This window comes from Anoplolepis gracilipes, chromosome 17 (assembly GCF_047496725.1).
Source record: "Anoplolepis gracilipes chromosome 17, ASM4749672v1, whole genome shotgun sequence".
In the NCBI taxonomy this organism is placed as follows: Eukaryota; Metazoa; Arthropoda; class Insecta; order Hymenoptera; family Formicidae; genus Anoplolepis; species Anoplolepis gracilipes.
In genome coordinates this window covers 7,866,343-7,888,044 of record NC_132986.1, presented here as the reverse complement: position 1 = coordinate 7,888,044, position 21,702 = coordinate 7,866,343, and the positions used below count along the sequence as shown (strand labels likewise).

The 21,702-nt window shown below is 38.8% G+C and overlaps 1 protein-coding gene and 1 long non-coding RNA gene across 16 annotated transcripts in view; one reads left to right on the top strand and one right to left on the bottom strand.

Annotated features, from left to right (window-relative positions):
- LOC140675363 (uncharacterized) overlaps nucleotides 1–16,852 on the top strand; it is a 202,060-nt gene extending 185,208 nt beyond the window's left edge. For 12 of the 14 annotated variants that reach the window (XR_012048369.1, XR_012048373.1, XR_012048370.1 and 9 more), the window contains one exon: nucleotides 16,656–16,852. Coding sequence is in view for 3 of the 14 variants with exons in the window: in XM_072909739.1 (XP_072765840.1) it covers nucleotides 16,656–16,827 (172 nt within the window). In the remaining 11 variants the exon portion in view is untranslated. Of the gene's footprint in view, nucleotides 1–2,628; nucleotides 2,704–2,917; nucleotides 3,174–16,655 lie in introns of those variants that run through there. The other 2 variants (XR_012048371.1, XM_072909742.1) reach the window with 2 other exon arrangements.
- The window catches only part of LOC140675369 (uncharacterized), a 104,758-nt gene that overhangs the window by 79,779 nt on the left and 3,277 nt on the right, over nucleotides 1–21,702 (bottom strand). The window lies entirely within an intron of this gene.

Here is a 21,702-nt window from a genome sequence, read left to right as displayed (position 1 = left end):
AAATATTTCGTTTGATAACGAGATCACGCGCGAGAAACGTGAAAAAGAGAAGAGCGAGCCTGTCTTTTTTTTTTCTCTTTTTTGTAAAAAAAAACCGAAGGCTCTTTGGTCCACATCCAGGAGCATAAGAAGAACGATTGATATCTGAGTCTCGTGCCACGTGAGCGACCGCCGAAGCGAAGCGTCTAATTAACTCCGTGACTGGCTGACCTCATGTGACCTGTGGGCTTGTTGTATACCTCGTGGGGCGCCTGTGTGCCCTAACACGCGAACGCGTGCATTTACGTGCACACGTGTTGCATCGTTTGCACACGTAACGGACCGCTGGCCGCTTCATCAAGGATAGAGACATCATGGTGCCATATCTCGACCTTACATAATCCTTTGCGATCCTAATTAAGCGAAAGGTGTTAATTCATAATAGTACAATGATTGTGGGCATTGTCAACCATTTTGGTGACATTAGAAAAATTGAGATTTAATCGTGAAAAAAGGCGGAAATTAAGAAAATATATATTCACTATTAAAGTTCATTGACAGTTTTTCTAATCTTATAAATCGGTTATAAAATAATCTTTTACCTAACATGAAAAAGCATCTGTTAATTATAAAAAGTCTGAGTAATGGTTACATATTACTTACATTTAATGCATATGAAAAATATCGTAGGTATTATAAACGTGAACGTTTTGGTAATCGCTGTCAATTTATGTCGCGTATCGCCCATGAAGTGCGCCGATCGCAATATATATATATATAGACACACCACACACGTACACGCACAAAAATGATTGACATTACAAATTCCCGGGGCCGAGCACGGGCGAGCGGTCGCATTTGCAACGGCGTCGAGAAGATCGACGTGCCGTAGCGATGCCCTCTCTGTGTGTTTCGTTAATTAAAACGAACGAACGAACGAACGAGCGAGCGAGCGAGCGAGCCGGTTAATTTTATGCGGGTGGCGCGAATCGGGCCGGCGTGTGCATGGCTTTCCCATTACCGGCGCGTTCGCCTCCCTCTCGCGCCGATTGGTCATCGGTGTCACAAAACGATCATGTCCTGCTTCCGTGGCATCACGGTATTGTTAAATATCGTCACTCTCTTCTCCTCCTTCGAGCGCACGGCGCGGATTTGATACGTGCCACGGCGTCCATTTAACGTTCCGATGTTTAATAAGCGGGCGGGCCGCTCTGTTTTTCTCTCCTTTCCCGCGCGTCTCTCTCTCTCTCTCTCTCTCTCTCTCTCTCCCGCGATTTAATAAAATTCCGGAATATAAATTATCGCGTGCGTAAAGCAGCGACCGGAATTTATCGTGTCGAATTACAACGTGCATGATGAATTATCGACATTATCGATGTAGATAAATTTGCGAGTCAAAAGAAGCATACAAATTCATGTTTTGCGCTGCTGGACGTAAAATACAACATTTTTGGCGACTGATTAATTTTTAATATCTCTTTTTCATCATCAATGATATCGATGATATGCCGTTACGGAAATGTGGAACGGATTTGTGCTGTTTAAGTCCGCGAAACGCCGCCGATAGTACCGTTTAATGTGGCGGAAAAAACAGTGATACACCGTTTATTGCCGACAATCCCGCGGAATTTAGAGCAGGAGTGGCGATGCTAGATATACTCTACCGTATCATCATCTCGCCGACATTTTTATTAAGCACGCGGAAACAAAGAGTCCTTATCCCGCCGGCTAAATCTCCGCGCAATTTTAAATTCAAATTGTTTTCATATCTAAAATGGTTCATATTTTCGTTTACGTGGCTGGCCCATAATTAGAGCACTCCCGTAATATAATAGCAGAAGTTATGAATTATGCGAACTGCAAGTGTTGAAAGTTAAAATATTTCGCTGTATCATAACAGCTAACTTTACAGCATGTTAAAACATGCTTTTAAAATCGCGTTAGAAAATAATAAGCAGCAAATACAATATATCTCACTGGATACTAAAATAAAGTTTAAGAATTACTTTTTCAGTCATTAAATGATCCTAAAAGCTCCTCTTTTACTAACTGGGAGACCATAAAGTTACCCTTCCACAAAGCGAGCGTCAGAATAATATAATATCTTCAACGAAAGTCTTCCGGCAGTATTTCGAGTAAAAATATTCACCGATGGCGGTTGTTCTCGAACCAAACCACATCGAGGCTACATCCAGCCGGCGCATTTTATTCGATACTTTTTTTTCTAGAAAAATTGTTTTGCGCTAGAGAGAACGATTTCAAATTTCCAATCGGTCGTAGTGAGGGAACGCGGCTGACTGGACACGGGGGTGTATGCAGGTACGGGGGATGGTTTCAATGCGGAAAACAGGGTGTGGCGCGTGAGAGCTGGCTCACCTGAAACAACACAACGTTTTCAGATCGCTGATCCCATAAGCGTTCACGTTTGATCCCTCTGTTGTTTTGTCGAGCGCGCGCTCTGCCATCCGTTTAATTCGCGAAAAACTGTAGCAACGTTCTTCGACTCGAAAGAAAGCATCGCGTAATGTATCTAAACCCATAGTAAACTATGTTACGTATTGATACGGCATCTATATTTATGAATCTACCGATAAAAAATATTTAAAATATTTTTGCGTTCTAAATTTTGTTATTTTATTCTACAAACAGGTGCGCCATTGCAGTTAAATGATCCAGTCAAGTCTGCGAAATGAAAAAGTTTCAGATTGTCTAATATCAAAGAAGGTAAATAATAAGATAACGATAATCATGTAGATATTCAAATCCAATACTATTGACTTTTTTCCGAGAATTCTCAAATATTCTTGTGTCGACTCGGTCTATCATTTTACTTCATTTTCTGATTTGGGAAATACTTTTATTTCAATACAATGTCGTCATCATTACAAAATTATTTCTAGAAGCATTATCGTAAAATTAAAAAAATTGATCGTTGAAGAGGGAGAGAAGGAACGTGACGTTTGGGTGAGACTCGTCAACTCGGGTACAATGGTGGAGATATATCGTGTCGTAATATGCAAAGCGGATCGGATATACCCAGCGGGGGGTGAAAGCGGGAGCCAAGGGGTGATTAGCGGGACAAAAGCCGGCGCCGTTACAAGTGGAACCAAATTGGTAGAAAATTGATAATCAACCGCCAATATCAACCTCCATTGGGAATAGCCGATCGTCGTGTTTGAGAAGAGAGCAGAAGTGAGATATTACAGAGAAAATATATTTTTCTAATAATAAGTAATAAATATATAACAAACACATTCATTATATAAACTATCAATCTTCACTATAAACTGCGCGCATAACGTTAAAAAATTGGTTTTACTTGTACATAAATTTCTAAGAAAGATAGAGAATTTAACTAATAATGAAGTAAATAAAAATCTAATTAAAATTAATATATTATTTTTTCTTTCTACATCTTTTATAGACATAATTTCTAATTAAAATTAAGAAAATTATTAGCACGTAATTAATAATCCACGATTATATCTAAGGTTGATAAAAAGTATGCTTCAAGTCGTCTAATTATTAATTAGCTGTCCGGAGCTAAAGTCCTCGCGCACGTGTTGTGAATTTTAATCGATTCGTCGCGCAGTGAGTTATTTCAGGAAGACTTAACTGTCACATCGGAAAAATGTTAAAACCAGCCACAATCGAAGGGAGAGAAAATTTGAAAAGAAAAGCGAAAAGGGATCGAATACGTCGCGTGTAAAAGGCACTTCGTCGAAGTGAACTGTGCGGCCATTCTGGTGTGAATGGAACACGTGTACGGTGTCACATCTATCTGAAAAGTTCATCGTTACCGAAGACCCTCTCAAAGAGTTTTCTAGAATGCGAACTAACTCGACGGGCATACGGCGCGTCGCGAGTGTGTAATCGAAAGAATCGTAGAGCACTTTTCTCATGCAAATATCCGACAGACGCGGGAGACGTAGGGCACGAGTAGACGGCGAACTTTTTCTTTGGTCCGCTTAAAACTCCGAACTTAGATCCTTTTAAATTTAAATGCTTTCCCCGCCGTCGCCGTTCATAGGCCCGTTGCGCGTTTTACCATTTCGAGACAGCTCTCGCGGAGGTGAAGCAGATAGTCATAAAGAATAGCGCCGCGAGACAGAGAAAGGAAAAGAGAGAGAGAGAGAGAGAGAGAGAGAGATGAAAGACGCGCGAGATCGACTGACAAAAGTCACAAAACTAAAAAAACTAACGCGATTTCTCTAACATCCATCCACCCCTTGTATCGCGAAGAATAATAATAAGTCATCACGGGACGTAAGATACTATTTCATTTTCATATAATCATCATAAAGTAGATAAAGATAAGGTTTACACAAACCAGAATACATTTTTTTTCAAAAAGATTCTTTTTTTTAAATATATATATATATATATATATATATATATATATATATATATATATATTAATAGTATAAAATATTAGTATTAATAGTGATGATAAGATCAGAGATATTATTACGTTCGACACATAATTTTATCAGGGAAATGAAATAATCACGAGCGTCGAATGAAAGAAAAGCAAGAAAGCGAACGACTTCACTCAACGTACGCGTAACACGTAGGGATGACGAGAAAGTAGAAGAGACGAGTTATTAAAATGTAAATATGAATCGACAATCTGTAACGCGCGTCTCTCTAGTCGCGTTAAGCATGTGTGCGCTGCTGTGTGAATAAACGTGTCGCGAATATTCGCGAAAGTACGATGACACCCGCAAATGGGGCTCGACAGAGGATTTAATCGAACGGATTTTTCTTGCACATAATTCCCCATCATAACCGCCGATATTAACGCCCTTTAGACATCGCAAACAATCTGCGCGCGGTATATAATTTTTTTATCAGACGTTCAATTAAAAAATATTGACATTCCAAAAAATTTTTTTCTCCGTTATTGAAAATTGTATACAAATAATAAAATATGATTATTTTGAATCGTGTACTTTACGTATCGACTGTACAATTGTTAAAGAGAAATTTTTTTTAGATTATGCCTATTTTCGATTGCAATTTATTATATCGCACTATATCGCAGCTTATATAGAAATATCTCCAAAATTATTTTATAAAGCACATACTTATTACTTTTCAATAGCTCATTATTTTATCTCTCTCGATAACTCTCGATAAATATATTAATCATTAATCGATCATCTATTTCTTGAACAGTTTTAAGATCAGTAGGATGCTAATCTGACGGTCTCGTGAAATTGGCAACGGCTGGAAATAAAAATTCCACGGCGTTCTGCTTCTGTTTTTTACGGAGACCGCCATAAATTCGTGCAACCGATCCCGCGCCCGCCTTCTTTCTCTCGAGGAGATTTTCTCTCTCTCCCTTTGGTCCGTCTGCTCGTAAATTTACGGGCTTATAGATTCTTTCTCCTCCGAAAACCTCCCTGAAATTTCGCGGAGGTAGAGTTCCGCCCTGACCATCGGCCGTCCCGCCCTTGTTTGCCTCTTTTTATTTCCTATAACTTTCCCCGTCATTTTCGATCCGCTTCATCGTACTCGATTCTCGCCTTTAATCCGCGAATTATACGTGATGATAGAATAGAGAGATAAATTAATCCATAATCAAATTTATCTTTGAATTATTCTTTTCAAGCAATATTTTTCTATTCATTTTAGCAGACGTAATATACATGCTTATTAAAATGGTTAGATTTTACATTTCACGTTTCTTTTACTTTTACTCAACCATGATTAATTAAGAAAACATATTAAAAGAAATACAGATTAACACGAATATTTGTTTCTATAAATTTTATTCGGAAAATATATTTTTTAAATTAGATATTAATCAGACCTTCAAAAAATTTACACTTACTCGTATCAAACTCTTTAATTATTAGAATAATCAATCCCTACGTCACGTGAATCGTACGGACTTTGATGCTCTGAACGCAATTACGTCTGCCGGAATGGCGCATCTTTGACGAAGTCGAGAGCGAAAATCGTAATTTCGCGCGGGATGACAGCAACCGCAGCCGGTTCCTTTCCACGCTCGCCGAAATCTCATTCTTCGTCCCCTCGCCGGCGACATCCTCTGGTCTCTCTGAACCCCCTCTAGTAACGTGGCCAAAGGATCCCTTTACCAGCTCCTTCGTTCACTCACCCTCACCATTCACTTTATCTCCTTCCCTCTCTTTCTCCGCGCCAGCGAACGACCGCGATGGTTCATAAATATTCAATGGCCACGCGGCCAAGATAAACTAATTAAAACTTAGATCTCGGTAGTCACTTTAGATTTTTACTTACACAAGAAGCATTTCAGCGCGGCTGCTCGTCGCCCGGAAAAAAAGTCTACACGGTCCCGGCCTCTCGAAGCCGCGAATCCGATTCAACTCCACTCCGTGGATGCGACCCAGAGAGGGTGGCATACCGACGACGAAAGGGGAGTAAGATGAGGCGAGAGGCGGTTTGGCAAAAGGAGACGCAAAGAAAGCTTTACTCTGTACTTCTCATTAAGGAAACCAACGCTCTTTCTTTCCTCTCTGGTCTTTCAAACGAACGAGAACCGACCGCTTCTTCATGCTTCCCAAACGTTTTTTTTTTTTTTCTCGCAGACGCGGCGCGAGAAACCTTTAACGGATGTCGTCGAAAGTACACGACAAAGGACAGAAACGAAAGCCGTTGTCTCTGTCGTAAATTCGCCTTGTGTTGTCGATGTATCGCATGCAGATAATCTTCCTTTTCTGCAAATGATATATTTTTACGAGCGTAGGTATAACTTTAGTTTGAATTTAGTTTCAATTAATTTCTTCTTAGATCTTTAAAAATAAGAGTAGCATTTATAAATGTCTAATCTTTTTGTTAAATATTACTTAAATACCAAAAAAGAGATAATAATTTTTCTTATTGCGAAAAATAATTTTTCATTTCCGCTTGCAATATTCGAACTCTAGATAGTCTCCGCGTTCCCGCAATCTCTTCTCCCTGTTCGCTAGTATTTTAATTCGTCGACCGTGTTTTCGCGTAACCCCCTCGAAGTCTCTACCGTTCACGACTCTCGTCTGGCGCAACTTATTTTTTCCTCCTTTATCCTGAGCTGGGTTTACTTAAGATATTAAAAGCGCTCACCCTCTCTCACCCTCTTTCGTTTCTCTTTCCACTTCGTCTTCTTCTCTCTACCTACCGGCTGGTAGTTGCTCTTCTTCGTGATGGAAAAAGGACGACTATCAGCGACTTCCTTCTTCGGGGAGAGTTCGGAAAGCCTCCACGCTTAATTTGTAAGTAGATTTTTGCGCTAATCAACGGATTTAAGGAGCTCGGACCGTCTCATAGATACAAGGGAGAAAGACGAGGCGGCGACGCCAAAGACAGAAGACAAGAAAGTCATTTGAATTTATTTTAATTATCCTAACGAGTCTCGACGAGGCCCTAACGAATTATTTGCTCGAATATGATTGCGCGGAATTTCTAACGAAGGATAGACCGATCGTCGCTCGTCCTTGAGGTCTCTAATGCGCCCTTCTGTCTTTCCTTTCATCAATCATTGACAATGCCTGCATGATTTATGACTCGATCGTCTTTCAGCCTGATGAAAAAATTGTCTTAAATTAATAATCTAACAAATATAATATTTAACTTTTGTGTTTGTTAATATATAAAAAGTTAATATAAAAGCATCGCATATAGAACAAAGCATAAATTTTTTTTTTCTACGGTACAAAGTAAAACGACGAAAATAAAATGTTTTAGATAGTTTTTACTTCCTATCCCTTGAATGTAGGTAGATAGAAACGTATACCCTAGATAGTTTGCCGGACGCTTTTATGAGAAGACTGCATGCGACATATAGAAAAGTGTGATGTATAATATGATAGATTGCAACGATTCTTTACGGGCCTCACCCATTGTACTCTCTCCATTGCGATCGACTAGCGTGACCAGCGCACGACAGGGTGACTCGGTCTTTTCTATGCTACAGAAAAATCCTAGGCCATAATCCCTCCAGCCAAAGAGCTACGATAAAAGCAAGATGATAAAATTTTTATCACGTATTTAATTACAACACATTCTCGGTTTACATTTTTTAGTTACTGCAATATACATTGCTACATTGCTGTATTTTTAAGCACTATTTATAAAAAAATTTATTTAAAAATTCAATATCCTAAATGTCTTATCTTAATTTTAAATGTGTAAAACAAAAAAAAAAAAAAAAAAAAAATATAATAGGAAAAAATATACATAAAAACAATGTTTTGAATTTACAAACTCTCACTCTAAAGAACTTGTATTCTAAAAAAAAAAAAAAAAAAAAAAAAAAAAACTAACGCTGCGTAAAAAGATGTTATGAGTAAAATTTGTTCAAAGTTCTCGCGATCTCGTTGTTCAAAGAATTAATCTTACGTACAACGCATCTCATTAATATCGAAGCAAGCTAAGACGTTTCGAAAAAGCAACGCTCGGCGTAAATCCATCCATTCTCCGCGGGTCGCGTCGTTAGGGTTGTCTCGTGCTGTGATTCATCCGAGACGCGGGCCTCGATATAGCATCGAACTCGCACACGCGGCCGATTTCACCGTAAAACGTTGCACGCTCCGGCGTCGTTCTCCGGTGTGTCTGACTGTGGGCGGAGTGGGTTGCACATTTGCAATGCAAACGATAACACGGCGTATCGCACGAAAACGTGCACACAGAGACGCAGCCGGACGAACGTCAGAAGAGAGAGAACGAACGGCGAGGTACCGAGGAAAGAGAGAATCGTCACCTTCTCTCGAGAGGATTCCGAAAGCCCGGATGCGATCTCTCTCTCTCTCTCTTTCTCTCTTTCTCTCCCCTTTCTTTTTCTCACAGTCTCCTCTCACGTCGCCGCTGCCGCGAATGGATCTGATTATCGGATGGACCACCTCCGATGAAGTTATTCGCGATTTCCGTAATCTGCCCGGATTTGTCTCGGTTAGGAGATTTCACGGCTCGTTTTATCGGGATTATTTCACGTAGTCGTGATGGCGCATATTGTATCGCGTCATTACTCGAAAGGGATGCCGCTGCGTTTTATCGTTGCCGATTAACATATTTTTATCGACGCCGCCTTTAGAAAAATCCTCGTTCTTATTCGCCGTGATTATCAATGTCCGGATGAATATTTTTATGTAACAAGTGTAGCCAGTTCTCCGATTTAACAAAAATCTTTGTGGCTTTTTTTCAAATATTATTTTGTTTGATATAATATAAAAAAAAAAATTTTAAACACATTTGCAACATCATATTTAATATTCTCAAATTTTTGCTTATTATACATTGTCGGTTTTTTCCTTGAAAATCTATCAAACTCTATTAATAGAGGTGGAAATACTATTTTTTTTTTACACACATCTGTATATTTTCTATCATCTATTTAATATATAATAAATTATAAAAGATTGTTATTAAGATTCCCTACTTTCGTGAATTTCCTCGCTCTTTGCAGGGGAACGATGCGTCTCTCCCGTTTCCCCGGCGCGCACGGAAACTTTGCGCCCCATCAATCAGCGGAGGGGGGAGCAAAGTACAAACTTTTTTTCTGGCACGTACCACATTTCATTTACGCCGACCAACGACGGTATCTCGCGATCTCTCTGCTGCGAAACGGCGCTGCGCCAACCGTAGAGCCACGCGAGCTGTAACAACTCCGGCCTGCAAGCGACCCTTTACGACGGCCTTACCCCGTCATCCCTCATAGCTGCACTTACCTACGCAACCCCTGTGCGCGATAGAAGTGAGCGGCGAAGTGGCAGCGCGACGTCGGGGGCACCGACGAATACCGTTCCGTGGCACGCGGAACACGGAATATCCGTTTTAGAAATGAGCTTACTTTAAGGCCGCCCGACAACCCTCCTTCGTACGTATATACGTGGGATCCCTCCGCGCGATGGAGATCGGTAATTAATCATTTAGAACGGTGGTCTTGAGAGAAGGAGGGGAAGATGATAAGGGGTGAACATTGCTAAGACTAGGAATGGCGTGAACCATTTCGCGTGCAATTTTCAAATTCGAGAAATTAGAATCGAATATCTATACTTACTGACGAAACTTACGACAATATAATCTAGCACAATGCATATATCATAAGATAACACTAATAAATTTTCTTCAATTTTTCCTCATGTAATTAAATAATAAGTAAAAAGTATGTATATAGTTAATTGTAGCTAATTACAGTATCATCATATGTAACATTTTTATTATTTTGTACTTTTTCTTGCAGCTCACATTTTAAAAAATACGTTAAAATGTAATAAAATTTAAAAAAATTTTTATTTGATTGCTAAATTAAATATTCAATTTATAATATTTGAATTATATTATAACTGATCGAATCCAGGAACTAAACGATTCGGATCGAGTCCATCTCTAGGAAGGGAATAAAAGGCCAATCTACACGAGTATGCACGAAGTAGGAAACGCCAAGTGGCTAGCGTTGGACTGAGATTAGCTCGAACCACGCACAGGTGTACACGAAATCAGGACTTCCTCGATGCTTTCGTGTCGACGTCGTAGAATCACGCGTGTGTGGAAAGTTTAGGGCCGTTTAAGCAGATCTTATGCACACACGGTATGTATGGACGATCAAAGTCGCATATTACTGATGATGGAAAGCCTGCAACACGTACGCTGACAGCCGTATCGCGCCTCTTAAGCAAATCAAGTCGATATCCATGCCCTTTGAAAAATAGGTAACTTCCGCTTTTGATATTATGAGGAATTATACGTATTTTCTCTCTGACAGGAAATATTTCTTTTACAAATAGAATTTATATTTTAGAAAATTTCTCCCTTTTCACGCGTTTTAATTTGATTCTATATTATAAAAATAAAATAAAATATCTTTAAACAAATTATAAAACAAAAAAACTTTGATTTTCCCTTATTGCAAGGATTCATTTGCAGATATATACTTAATATGTATGTGTGAAATTTTACTTGATGCAGAAATTATAATTTCGTTTAATAGATAATTTTTATATTGTTAAAATTAATTACTCCGATATTAATGATCAACGATATAATTTAAAAATAGTAGGTATATTAAAAAGGTTCTGCAAAGCGAAGGTAAATAACAAAATTTTCGAAATTTGCGTAATATTGACCAAGATTTTCACGGCATTGCAGTGGTAAGAAAATGACCAATGACTTTAAAAGAGAGAGAGAGAGAGAAAAAAAAAAAAAAAAAAAAAAAAAAAGAAAACGAGTACATAAAGAAACGATAATGTGTCTCCGAGTCTGCGTAATGGAAAGGTACGTTCACGCTAAGTACGGCGCTATGTATGTACTGTATGTACGTATGTAAACCGTGTATCCGACGTATGTTCCAGTCGTTATCGCAATCTCGACCCCGTTTGATATAACAGTCACTGTGACGACTATCGTCTTCCAACACGCAAGGCCGCCGCCGAGGTGGTTTACACACCCGCGAGGGTTCTCTATAAAATTGTTACAATGCGTGGAGTAACTAATGGCGACGGCGATAACGTCCATCGGTAGATAGATATATAGATAAAAATACAGTTCGCGCGATGTGGCAACGAGCAGAGAAAGGGGAAACGAAGAGATAGTTATATCTCGTCATAATATATTCAATCCTCGGTCATCGCAATATTTACGCATTGATGACGTTTTCTCAAAAATTGTTCATTGTCCTGCTATGCGTGCCACGAGCGGAAACATCACTTACGAGTGCAATTAATTGAAAGTCGCGCGTGATGGGAATATATTATACTTGAGTTAAGTGAAGAGATTCTTTAACAGATATCCCGATGTAATTGTGTGAATTAATCTTTCAGAAACGCAATATTAATTATTGTAACTTTGCGGCATTTATGATCGTCAAATATATGTGATACGTCAAATATACTTAACATTGATTATACACTAACAATTAATATATGTTAAAGCAATTTAAAAAATAGAGCAAATATATTATTAATCTTTCTCTTAAGAAAAAAAAATATATTTTCTAATTACTATTTGAATTTTTATAATTATTTTTATCTTTCCTGAATGTTTATCTGCATATGTACATCTGCAGACGATCCGATACATTTAATTTCTCACTCTAACAAGTCTCTAATTCTCTCCACGCATGACCGACCGCAGAACTCATAAATAAAGCCATCCAACGAGCAGTCAATTAACGCGGGGCTATATATAATTAATCGCGAAAGAACCGGAACGGTCGGCAAAGATGATATGGGACGATGGCTGGACTTCCTGACGGAATTCATAAGCGCGACCGCGATAATTCGGGACAGTTAGGAGATGGCTAACGAGTGTTTCCTCGCAGAGACCGATCCGGACGATGTCCCTAGGGCTGCCATTATCGTTGACTTGGTCGTCCCCGCCATTATCCACGACTACAGCATCCCGTTAGCTACATCCACCTTCTGATCGTCCCATCCCTCTGAATCACGGCCCTCCTCGTTAACCTCGAAACGATCGAGGGCTCTCTCTCTCTCTCTCCCTCTAACCTCTTCCACCGAGCCCTTCTACCGGCTCTTGCGTTTTGCTCCACCCTCGCCCACCCTCTTCTGTAACGCACAAATACATTTAGTAACGTCAACGTGGGAGAACCTGCAGAAAGAGGGTGGCCTCTCGAGAGTATCCTAATGAGCGCGAGCTTGTCTGATTTGTGTAAATACATGCAACTATCTATTTCGTTAGGAAATATTCGAGAAATTACTCTATTCTAGTGACTCTATTATGACATTTTATATAAACTGTTATTATAATTATTACATTGCATCCTCTTAGATTAATAATATTTTTTAAATAAACTTTTTTAAATTAAACATATACATATATATAAATACTATAAAATTCGTAAATAAAAATAAAAATATGACTAGAAGTATGAATTAAATAAACGAAATTGTTAAGCTTACACATTTTGAACACAGCTCAGTAATCTCCTTTTCAATCGTTCGTTATCGTTTGTTACATTTTTCATTGCATATAAAGTCGCCGGATGGACTATTTTTTTTCAGATGTGTTTTCTTTTTTTTTTTTTAACTCGCACACGGTATTCCGCGGCACGCAAACCGATCAAGTTTGCCTGCCGCGAAAACAAGCCGCTCTTGTTTTCGCGCGATGATCAATCCACCGTGAATCGCCTCCATCTCTCGCATCTCTCCCTGTTTTTGCGCGCAGAGAAACAACAGTTTCGACGTTCTTTCTCTCAACGATAACAAAGGAACGATGAACGGATCGAGCCCCGTCATTTTACCGAATCGCGAAAAAATATACTTTCGTCGACGACGAGAGAGCGACGTGAAATATCTGAGGCGTGTGAAACACATAGTTTACAGCCTATACATTGGATTCGATGTTTACTCGAAAAAGACAGTCGTAAAGTCACAAAAATCGCGCGCGGTGACTTCAAATCCCACTGACTCGCACGCAACGTGTGTTATTTTACCCCACTTTAAACTGAAGCGCGATTTTTTTATCTCTCTTCAAAATACTACTGACAATAAAATATATGATTAATTATTATTTGAAATATTAGAGATCAACGACTCCAACATTGCAGTATAATTTCTTCTCTACAAAAACAGTCTGCAAAAATGGGCGTTTCTGTGTCTCGCGTGTTACATATCGGCCATGCGATGTAAGGACTACATACGGCGGTTTTGATGAGAAAGCATTGATTGCGCCGCGCTTCGCCGCGGCGGACGGCGATTAAACGCTGATTACGACTAATTATCGAGCGGGCGCGCATTCTCTTACAAGATCCGCCGTTTATAATTCCCCTCGGAAGCAGAAGACTTCCCATACGATTCGCTTTAAGATTCCACGTGTGGACGCGCGCGTATAGACACGCACTGGAAAGTCCGCGCGTTCGGTAAACGCACGTCGTACGTTGAACTCGTTGAACGTCGTATTTGCCGACGACGAAGGGGGCAAAAACCCCGAAGAGGCTATACGCGTGTCGAGTATCTCTTGGCAACCTTCTGAACCTCGAATTAAAAATGGATGCGCGGGAAGGGAGCGAAGTAGCATTGAGGAGAGCGGCGTATGCCACGCTATAACTGATTGTTGTGCAACCACAATCGGTGGATCGCATCTTATCGCTATGTTGTTACACGTTGCATCGTCTAACCGCGAGATAGATTGCATTCTTCCGAAACGTTACTCTTCCTATGATTTATCAGAAATTTCGCACGGCCGCGCACGGACGACGTGGCGCCTTCTCGTAACTACCTTCAATTACTTATCCAATTAGCTCTCAAGTAACGGTAATGTTGTTTGTCCAAACACGTAAACGCGATGCACCGCGTATGGAAAAAAAATTCACATTTTTACATGTAAATGCTTCTTAATAAACGAGTGAAAAAAGAGAGAAGAATTTCTATTATTGTGATAATTAATCTCATTCCCAATTAAAAAACTTGAACTTAGTCTCAATCTAATCTCATATCACAGAAATCATCAATCACAGAAAAATAATATTTATTGTACGTCCTAAGAAAGAGAGAGAGAGAGAGAGAGAGAGAGAGAGAGAGAGAGAATTTACAAATTGACTAAAAATTAAACAGTTGCGGTAGAATACTAAAAATTCTTTTCCATTTAGAAATGCATATATTACATATATAGGTATCATAAAATAGATAAATTTAAGAAAAATTATAATAAATTATGAAAGATAAATTTTATATTCAAGATATTATACAAAAAACCTACAAATCATTGTATTATTATATGAAATTACAATTTGGGGACAAAATCTTCTCTAAATCGACTTTTTTGCAACCTCAGTTCCATTCACTTCAAATTAAAAATCCACGCTCTTACGTATCGTTTCCGCGAAAAAAATAAAGATTTTGTAATGGAACTCTACATGGTACAACTTTGTCGAGATGCACCCTCTGAACTCGGTCGAGTATACGAACGACGAGAAGAAGAGGACGCGCCGCCGTCGGTTGTCGGTCGCAGTAGCAGAAGAAGCGGAAGAGGAAGAAGAGTCCGCGGCGAAGAAGTAGCGGGGCGGGGACGGAACTCCGTATCGTAAATCACCGGCAGTACGGAATAACTGGCAAAAGCGCGATAAATCAGGGATCCCCGGGCACCGAATTAGGAAATTGCCTGCTTAAAAACCGCAATGACGTTAATCCCGGCGTGCCAGCAAACCAGCCAGCCAACCAACCAACCAACCAACCAGCCAACCAGCCAACCAACCAGTCAGCCAGCCAGCCAGCCAGCGAGCTGCCGTTCGACGCACGTATATATCGGCAATCCGGAAAATAAAACTGATTCGGCTAAGGAGCGATGCCCGGGTGGAATAATGCGGAATAAAATCAACGTAACTCAATCGCGCTTGTCTTTCGAGATCAGCCTCCCCGTCTTTGCCGCTGATAAATGTTCGATATACACCATCGACTACCTGTATACGGAAGTAGCTCGTTTTTCTAATTCGCCTTCTGCCACGAGTACATTAGGGAAAAAACGATGTTTGGGAAAGAACATAAGGCACGACGATGATGTTCGATTCGGACTATAACAGTCTTATAAAAAACGAGATCACATTGAGTCTTACGAGATTCCAAGAGAAAATAATTAATATTCAGATGAGATTATTTATATCACACATAGATTATTAAATTTTTACAAAATATTATAAAATCTTCTAGAAACATATTTTATCTATTTTAACTTTTTTTTCATCTTTTATTTGTTAAAATTAAATTAAAATATGAAAATTATACTTTCTAAAATCTGGAAAAACGTATGTTTGTCGACGATCAATCTCTCATAATCATCATTTCGAGAATTCGAAACGACGGATAGACATGACCGATTGCCACGTGACATTCAATGTTGCCAGATTCTCGACAGGATGCCTGACAATTGACCGGAATTAATGGCTAACCGATGCGCGAGTCGGTCGCCAGCCGGTCCAACTTCCCATCCGGAATATGAAATGACGCGTTAATTAGTTTTGCCCTGCGGCGGCAAGCCTAAACACACATAAACGTAAGCGAGCCGTGCCGATGCGATGAGCGGTAAGCATAAGCGATCGCCAACGATATTATACGACGCGGTAATCGATTACGACGCAATCGACTGCTGGCGCAAACGCGAAATCCACGACTCGGCGATTCGCGGCAGGCCAGACCTGAACGGGCACGAATGGACAGACGTTCCGCTTCGGCGCATTAATCAAGTTATTAATTATGTAGTCCTCATGCTAATTGAGCCTGTAATCTGCTCGCGCTGCCGTAAAATATCCATGCCGATTTACGCGGAACCGAACGCGACAACAATACGTTATCTCGTTGCTACTATATCGTCGTCCTACCGTGACTCGCGCATTCCGTTTCCGTCTCGAAATCATCGATGCCTTCCTCAAAAGTAAAAAAAAGAAAAAAAAAAAAAAAAAAAGTAGCTATAAGAAAATATGATTTAAAATAAAAATCTGAGATAAAATAAAAATTTCAGATGCAAACTACGATGCGATTTCTAGAAAAAATAATGAAATTATATTGATATTAAATATATATGATATTGAAATATCTTTCTATCTTTCCTTTTCTTTAATATTAAATAACATAAACGAGCATTGAAATATATATTTCATAAAAATGCGATTGAATCATCTTACAAATAGAGTTTTTCGAAATTTTCATAAAATATACTTCACATTTAACTAAATTTAAACACGATCGCTTAAATTTCTGTTTCAGGAGAGATAGCAGCCATGAAACGGGGGAAAACCGGAAAGACGATAATCAGAAGGGAACTGCAAATATTCTTAACTTGAGAAGAATATTCTTAACTTCGAGAAACGAATTTATTCTTCGCGCAACTTCTGTTCCACGATCGAGTTTAGCGAAATATCTCGCGCTTCGCGCTTGAACAAGAAATAAATGTTTCAACTCACTGAGAGCTCTTATCTTCTAATAAAAAACCCATGATCCTTAAGCGATAACCACAGCGGACTCGCTAATCCGCCAATCAAATTAATTGGACTATGTACTTCCGCGCGCTGATAAAAAATGCCGCCAAAAACAAGTCAGCTTCGGAACATTAATCAAGAAGAATATAAAAAGGTAATATTAACGCCAGTTGGCAACGGTGGTCGGCATCAAAGAACCTCCCTTTCCTTCCTCATTTCTACAGCAGCGTACATTTTTAGACTCTTGGATAAATTCCATTTTATTTTTGTTAATTTCAAAAACTTCTCAAATTTCTACATCCTTATATATTATTGGCATCGAGTAAAAAAAATACTAAAATGTATTTGTACTATAAGTATAAATATTAATATATTTTATAAAGATATAGGTCACAACCTGATATTTTAGCTTTTAAAATTTCTCAAAATAAATATATTTTATTACTCTATAATTATATACAGCTAATATGAAAAATTATATTAATACGTACGTATGTGAATAGTATTATAGTGTTTCAGGATTTTACTCTTTTATGTATTTTCTTATTCTTTTTTTCTTTCTGTATGAAAATTAATAAAATACGTTGCTCTGTTTATTCTTGCTTGTCATTATTTATTTCGCGGTAGCTACGGGCCTGGTCGGTTCCCCTTTCGCCGATATGATCGTTTTAGAATCCTCGGCGGCACCTGCCGTGCAACCTGGGGCTGCATGTAAGTATATACGCGAATAAGTATACACTTAGTCCCTGTGTGCAGGCTGCGTGTGGAGAGGCCGCGGCTACGGTTATTACACGCGTCACGCGGCGTTCCGTACGGTCACGCACCCTCCTTCTTCCTTAAGAAGCCCCCGATGAGGAGGAACCCTTATCGTCACCCTTTATCTTGTCAGACGAACGCAGTCCTATTAAGCCACTTACGATGTACACACGAGCCACGAATGAAAAGAGCCGCCATCGTCCGTTCCGAAGAATCAACAGAATCTATACGCGAAAATGTAAATTCGCGATGCAATTGAGCTTTTGTTTATTAGTTTTCTATTTTGCGCGACTCCCAAATGTTAAATCTGTAGTTAAAGTCTACTAATGCTATCCTGAGATAATCTTTCCTACATACAAGTTAATATAATTTATTTTCAAACATAGATAATGTTCCTTTTTTATGTCCGAGTGAAATAATAATAATTTTTATGTGAAAAATCGTGATACGAAAAAATAAGCAAAATATTTATAGAGAAATAGATAGAAAAGATTGGACAAAATATCGTCATTATATTTTGTTTATGCTATCGAAAAAATAACCGTACACTTTTGTAAAATAACCCTCTCTTCACATAGTGCTCCTCCCTATTATTTTTGCGCACAGGTGAAAAAATTAAGACCACATTAAGATCGACATCTGCGTCGTCTCATATACGTTGGACGAGATAGAAATCTTTACTTCGAGCAAGACTTTTTTTCATATTGCTCTTATTAAGAAAATTTTGTCTGTTATTCATAAAATGTATGTAATTTAAAAAAAATACTTGATTAAAAACTATTATATCAACACATATAAAAAATTATTTCATGTTTTTAATTATCTTCAGTAATAAAAAATAATACTTTAAATAATTGGCTTCAAATTATATTCTTAAAAAACTCTTTTGTTTTCTCCTTTGAGATTTGTTCCTCTAAATTTTATTTAAAAACTAAAAATATTTTGAAATAGAGAAAATAGAAAGTAAAATAGGAATATAATTTTTAAATATTTTAGATATTTTATATAAGATAATATTTAATATTAATATTATTTAATATTAAATATTTTATTCGCAAAAGTTCTATAAATAGTATATAAATTCTTTGACGAGTTCTGAATCAAATATTTATATATTAATATATGATTGGGATGAAGGATAACAATTTTGTACTTTGCGTCAATTTTTCTTTGTAATTCATCGATTTTACGATTTTTCCTACTTCGGTAAACTTTTCCCAGAAATATGCTAATCCAAGCACGCGGTCTCGTTATGTCAGTAGTCAGAATCGCAACTGAGAGACATCGAAAAGCTGCAATATCTCGTGAATATATTCTTAAATCTCTCTATCTTTCTCTCTTTCTTCTCTCTCTCCTCTCGCCTAGAATAAACTCGTCCAGCCAAATTTTCGAGTTACCGGGCGCGACGCGAATAATTCCGAGCTGTCGGTGGCTGATATCAAAAACGAACGAGTCGGAAAACGGACGAGCGAACGATCCCCAGCATCCACCGTAGGTAGGCAAGGAGCCAGGACGCGAGCAGGGAAATTTTCTCAGCCCCGGGAAAAAGAAGATGGTCGATCTTTGTGGAGGAAAGCAACGGCGGAATGCAGACGCGATATACTCGCCGATGGGTGTATATATATATATATATATATATATATATATATATATATATGTATGTACATACATATATACGCCTCTTTGATATAGTGCGCGAAATCCTAGCGTCTTGAGGAGACGGAAGGCGGAGAGAAGAACCGCCACCGTTATCAGCTCGCGGCAGGATTGGCCTAGCAGGGGGATGCAGGGCTCCGTCGACGGCCAATGGCGTTCTGGTCTCGGCTTTTCAAGGATTCTGTCTCCCCTAACCCCTCGCCACCCCGAAATCCGGCGTGTCCTGGGCACGACATACACGCGCGCGCGCGCGCGCAAGGCGTCCTCGATGTACCCGAGACTCCGACTTTTCCACCCCTGCACACGTATATACGTCAAGGCCACTGCCCACCGGTCACCAGAGTTCACCGTCGCTGTCGGTGGATGTCCAGCTATTTCGTATATTCCACCCTCTATACTAACCCCCCTCGACGACCTCGTTTGCCGCTCCCTATCCGATCCGTTCTCCTTCCTCGAAAGTATCTCTCTCCGGGAAACATCTCCGATTCGCACTACAATGGTCCAGCTTTTCCTCCGCTTTCTGGGATTCCGAGGGAGTTCGCATAGGCGACTGACAATGGCGGTGAGGTATTACGGGAGAGAAGAGACACACACGACTCGTGTGACTCCCATTTTGACGACAACACGAAGCGAATAGAATCTACGAGTTTTTATTAACTTTTTTCTCGTAGAAATGCTTGTAACTTCGTAAAAATACTGTCGCGTCTTCGCGTAAATTCAAGAAAAATCAAGAGTAAATCCAAGAAAAATCAGTATCTCTTCTTCAATAAATTAATAAAATCTTTTTTGTCATCGATACTGTTCATTGTCGATTTCCTTTTCAATTTTTTAAAAGTTTCATAATACTAATAATATTTTAATAAAATAAAAAATGCTAATTTTAATACATCAGATGATGATAAAATAATCATTCAAAGTTCATTAATTATCGAAGAAGATATATAAAAATATTTAATATCTTTATATTTAATATATTTATATTTCTTTAATATCTTTTTTAGTAATGTCAGCAATGTCATCAATTTTCTATATAATAATAAAAAAATGAAGAAAATATAAAAAAACAAACTTATGCGATCATCTAAGAATAAGAAGTTAGACGTAAAGGTATAAAAGGCGGACGAGAGACGAGGCCAAAATCGCGGCTTCCACTTCAAGGCACTTTCCGCCAGCCGCCGCAACTGTTTCTCCACTCGTGAAAAGAATTATGAAGGCACTGCAAGTGACATTACGATGCCAACGATAATATAAGAGTATCTTTAAGAGCACCTATTCTTCTAGCGCACTTTAATATTTTCCTCGATTTTTTTAACTGACCATATTTATCGGTAATTATTAATAAATGTGAAAAAGCAGAATTTTTTATTGATGCCTATTTTGCTACAAAAATTGAAAACGTTAAAATAGAACGATATTTGTAACCACATTGCGAGCGAAAATATCATTAATCACAAATGCTACCATTTCAAAAAATTATGTTACATAATCCGTTTCAGAATAAACAGAATTTTTGGAAAAAGTATTATAGATGGATTAAATAGAGTCGAATAGAATTTGTTTTCCTGCGATATTCAATACTCAATTTCTAAAATAAAAAATCGCAATTTATTATTTTGGACTTTATATAACAAGTTTTTTGGCTGCAAATATTTTCGATATATTTTACAGAAGTCCTATCTTTTTAACTCGCCTTTTATGGAATAAAATAATAGTTCTATTATAAAACATATTTAAAAAATGAAGCAGGTCATGCTCATGTTAAAACAAAACGTCGCAATTTTTTAGCCATCCCCTGTATCATTTTAATGTATTCGCTTCTCTCGAGGTATTATTTGGTTAAGTAACTCTCGCGCCAGGTGCATTTTTCTACAGTGATCCACTGTTACGGTGCGATCTGTGGCATGTCCAATTAACACCAAAGATCTTTGCGGACGGAACTCTCAGTGCAATACAGGTGAACGATAAACGCGGGCTGTGAATAAGCGGGGAGTGCCGCGATAGAAAGAAAGAGAGACGAAATGTACAAAAGGGAAGAGAAAAAGGATCCAGCTATTAATAACATTATCATAAAAGTGACGTTAAATGGTCAGCCGCGAAGTTACGTCGACGCGAGGCGACGTGCCGCTGCTGGCGAAACGGCTCTATAAATGCGTTTACTTTGCGCCATAAAAGCGCAAAGTACTTGGGCTAGCACCGTTAAACGCATACGTATATTGCCGGGCATACGGATACAACCTCACGGATATACATATAATGTGTGTCCCTGCGCGCGTGTGTGTGTGTGTGTGTGTGTGTGTGTGTGTGTGTGTGTTGTGCGCGATGCAGGAAGGAACGGGAACGTCGACGAAGCACCCAACGCTTTACGGTAAAAGCCCTCTTTGAGTGATCCGTTTATTGGTTGCTAAACATCGATATATTGCTTT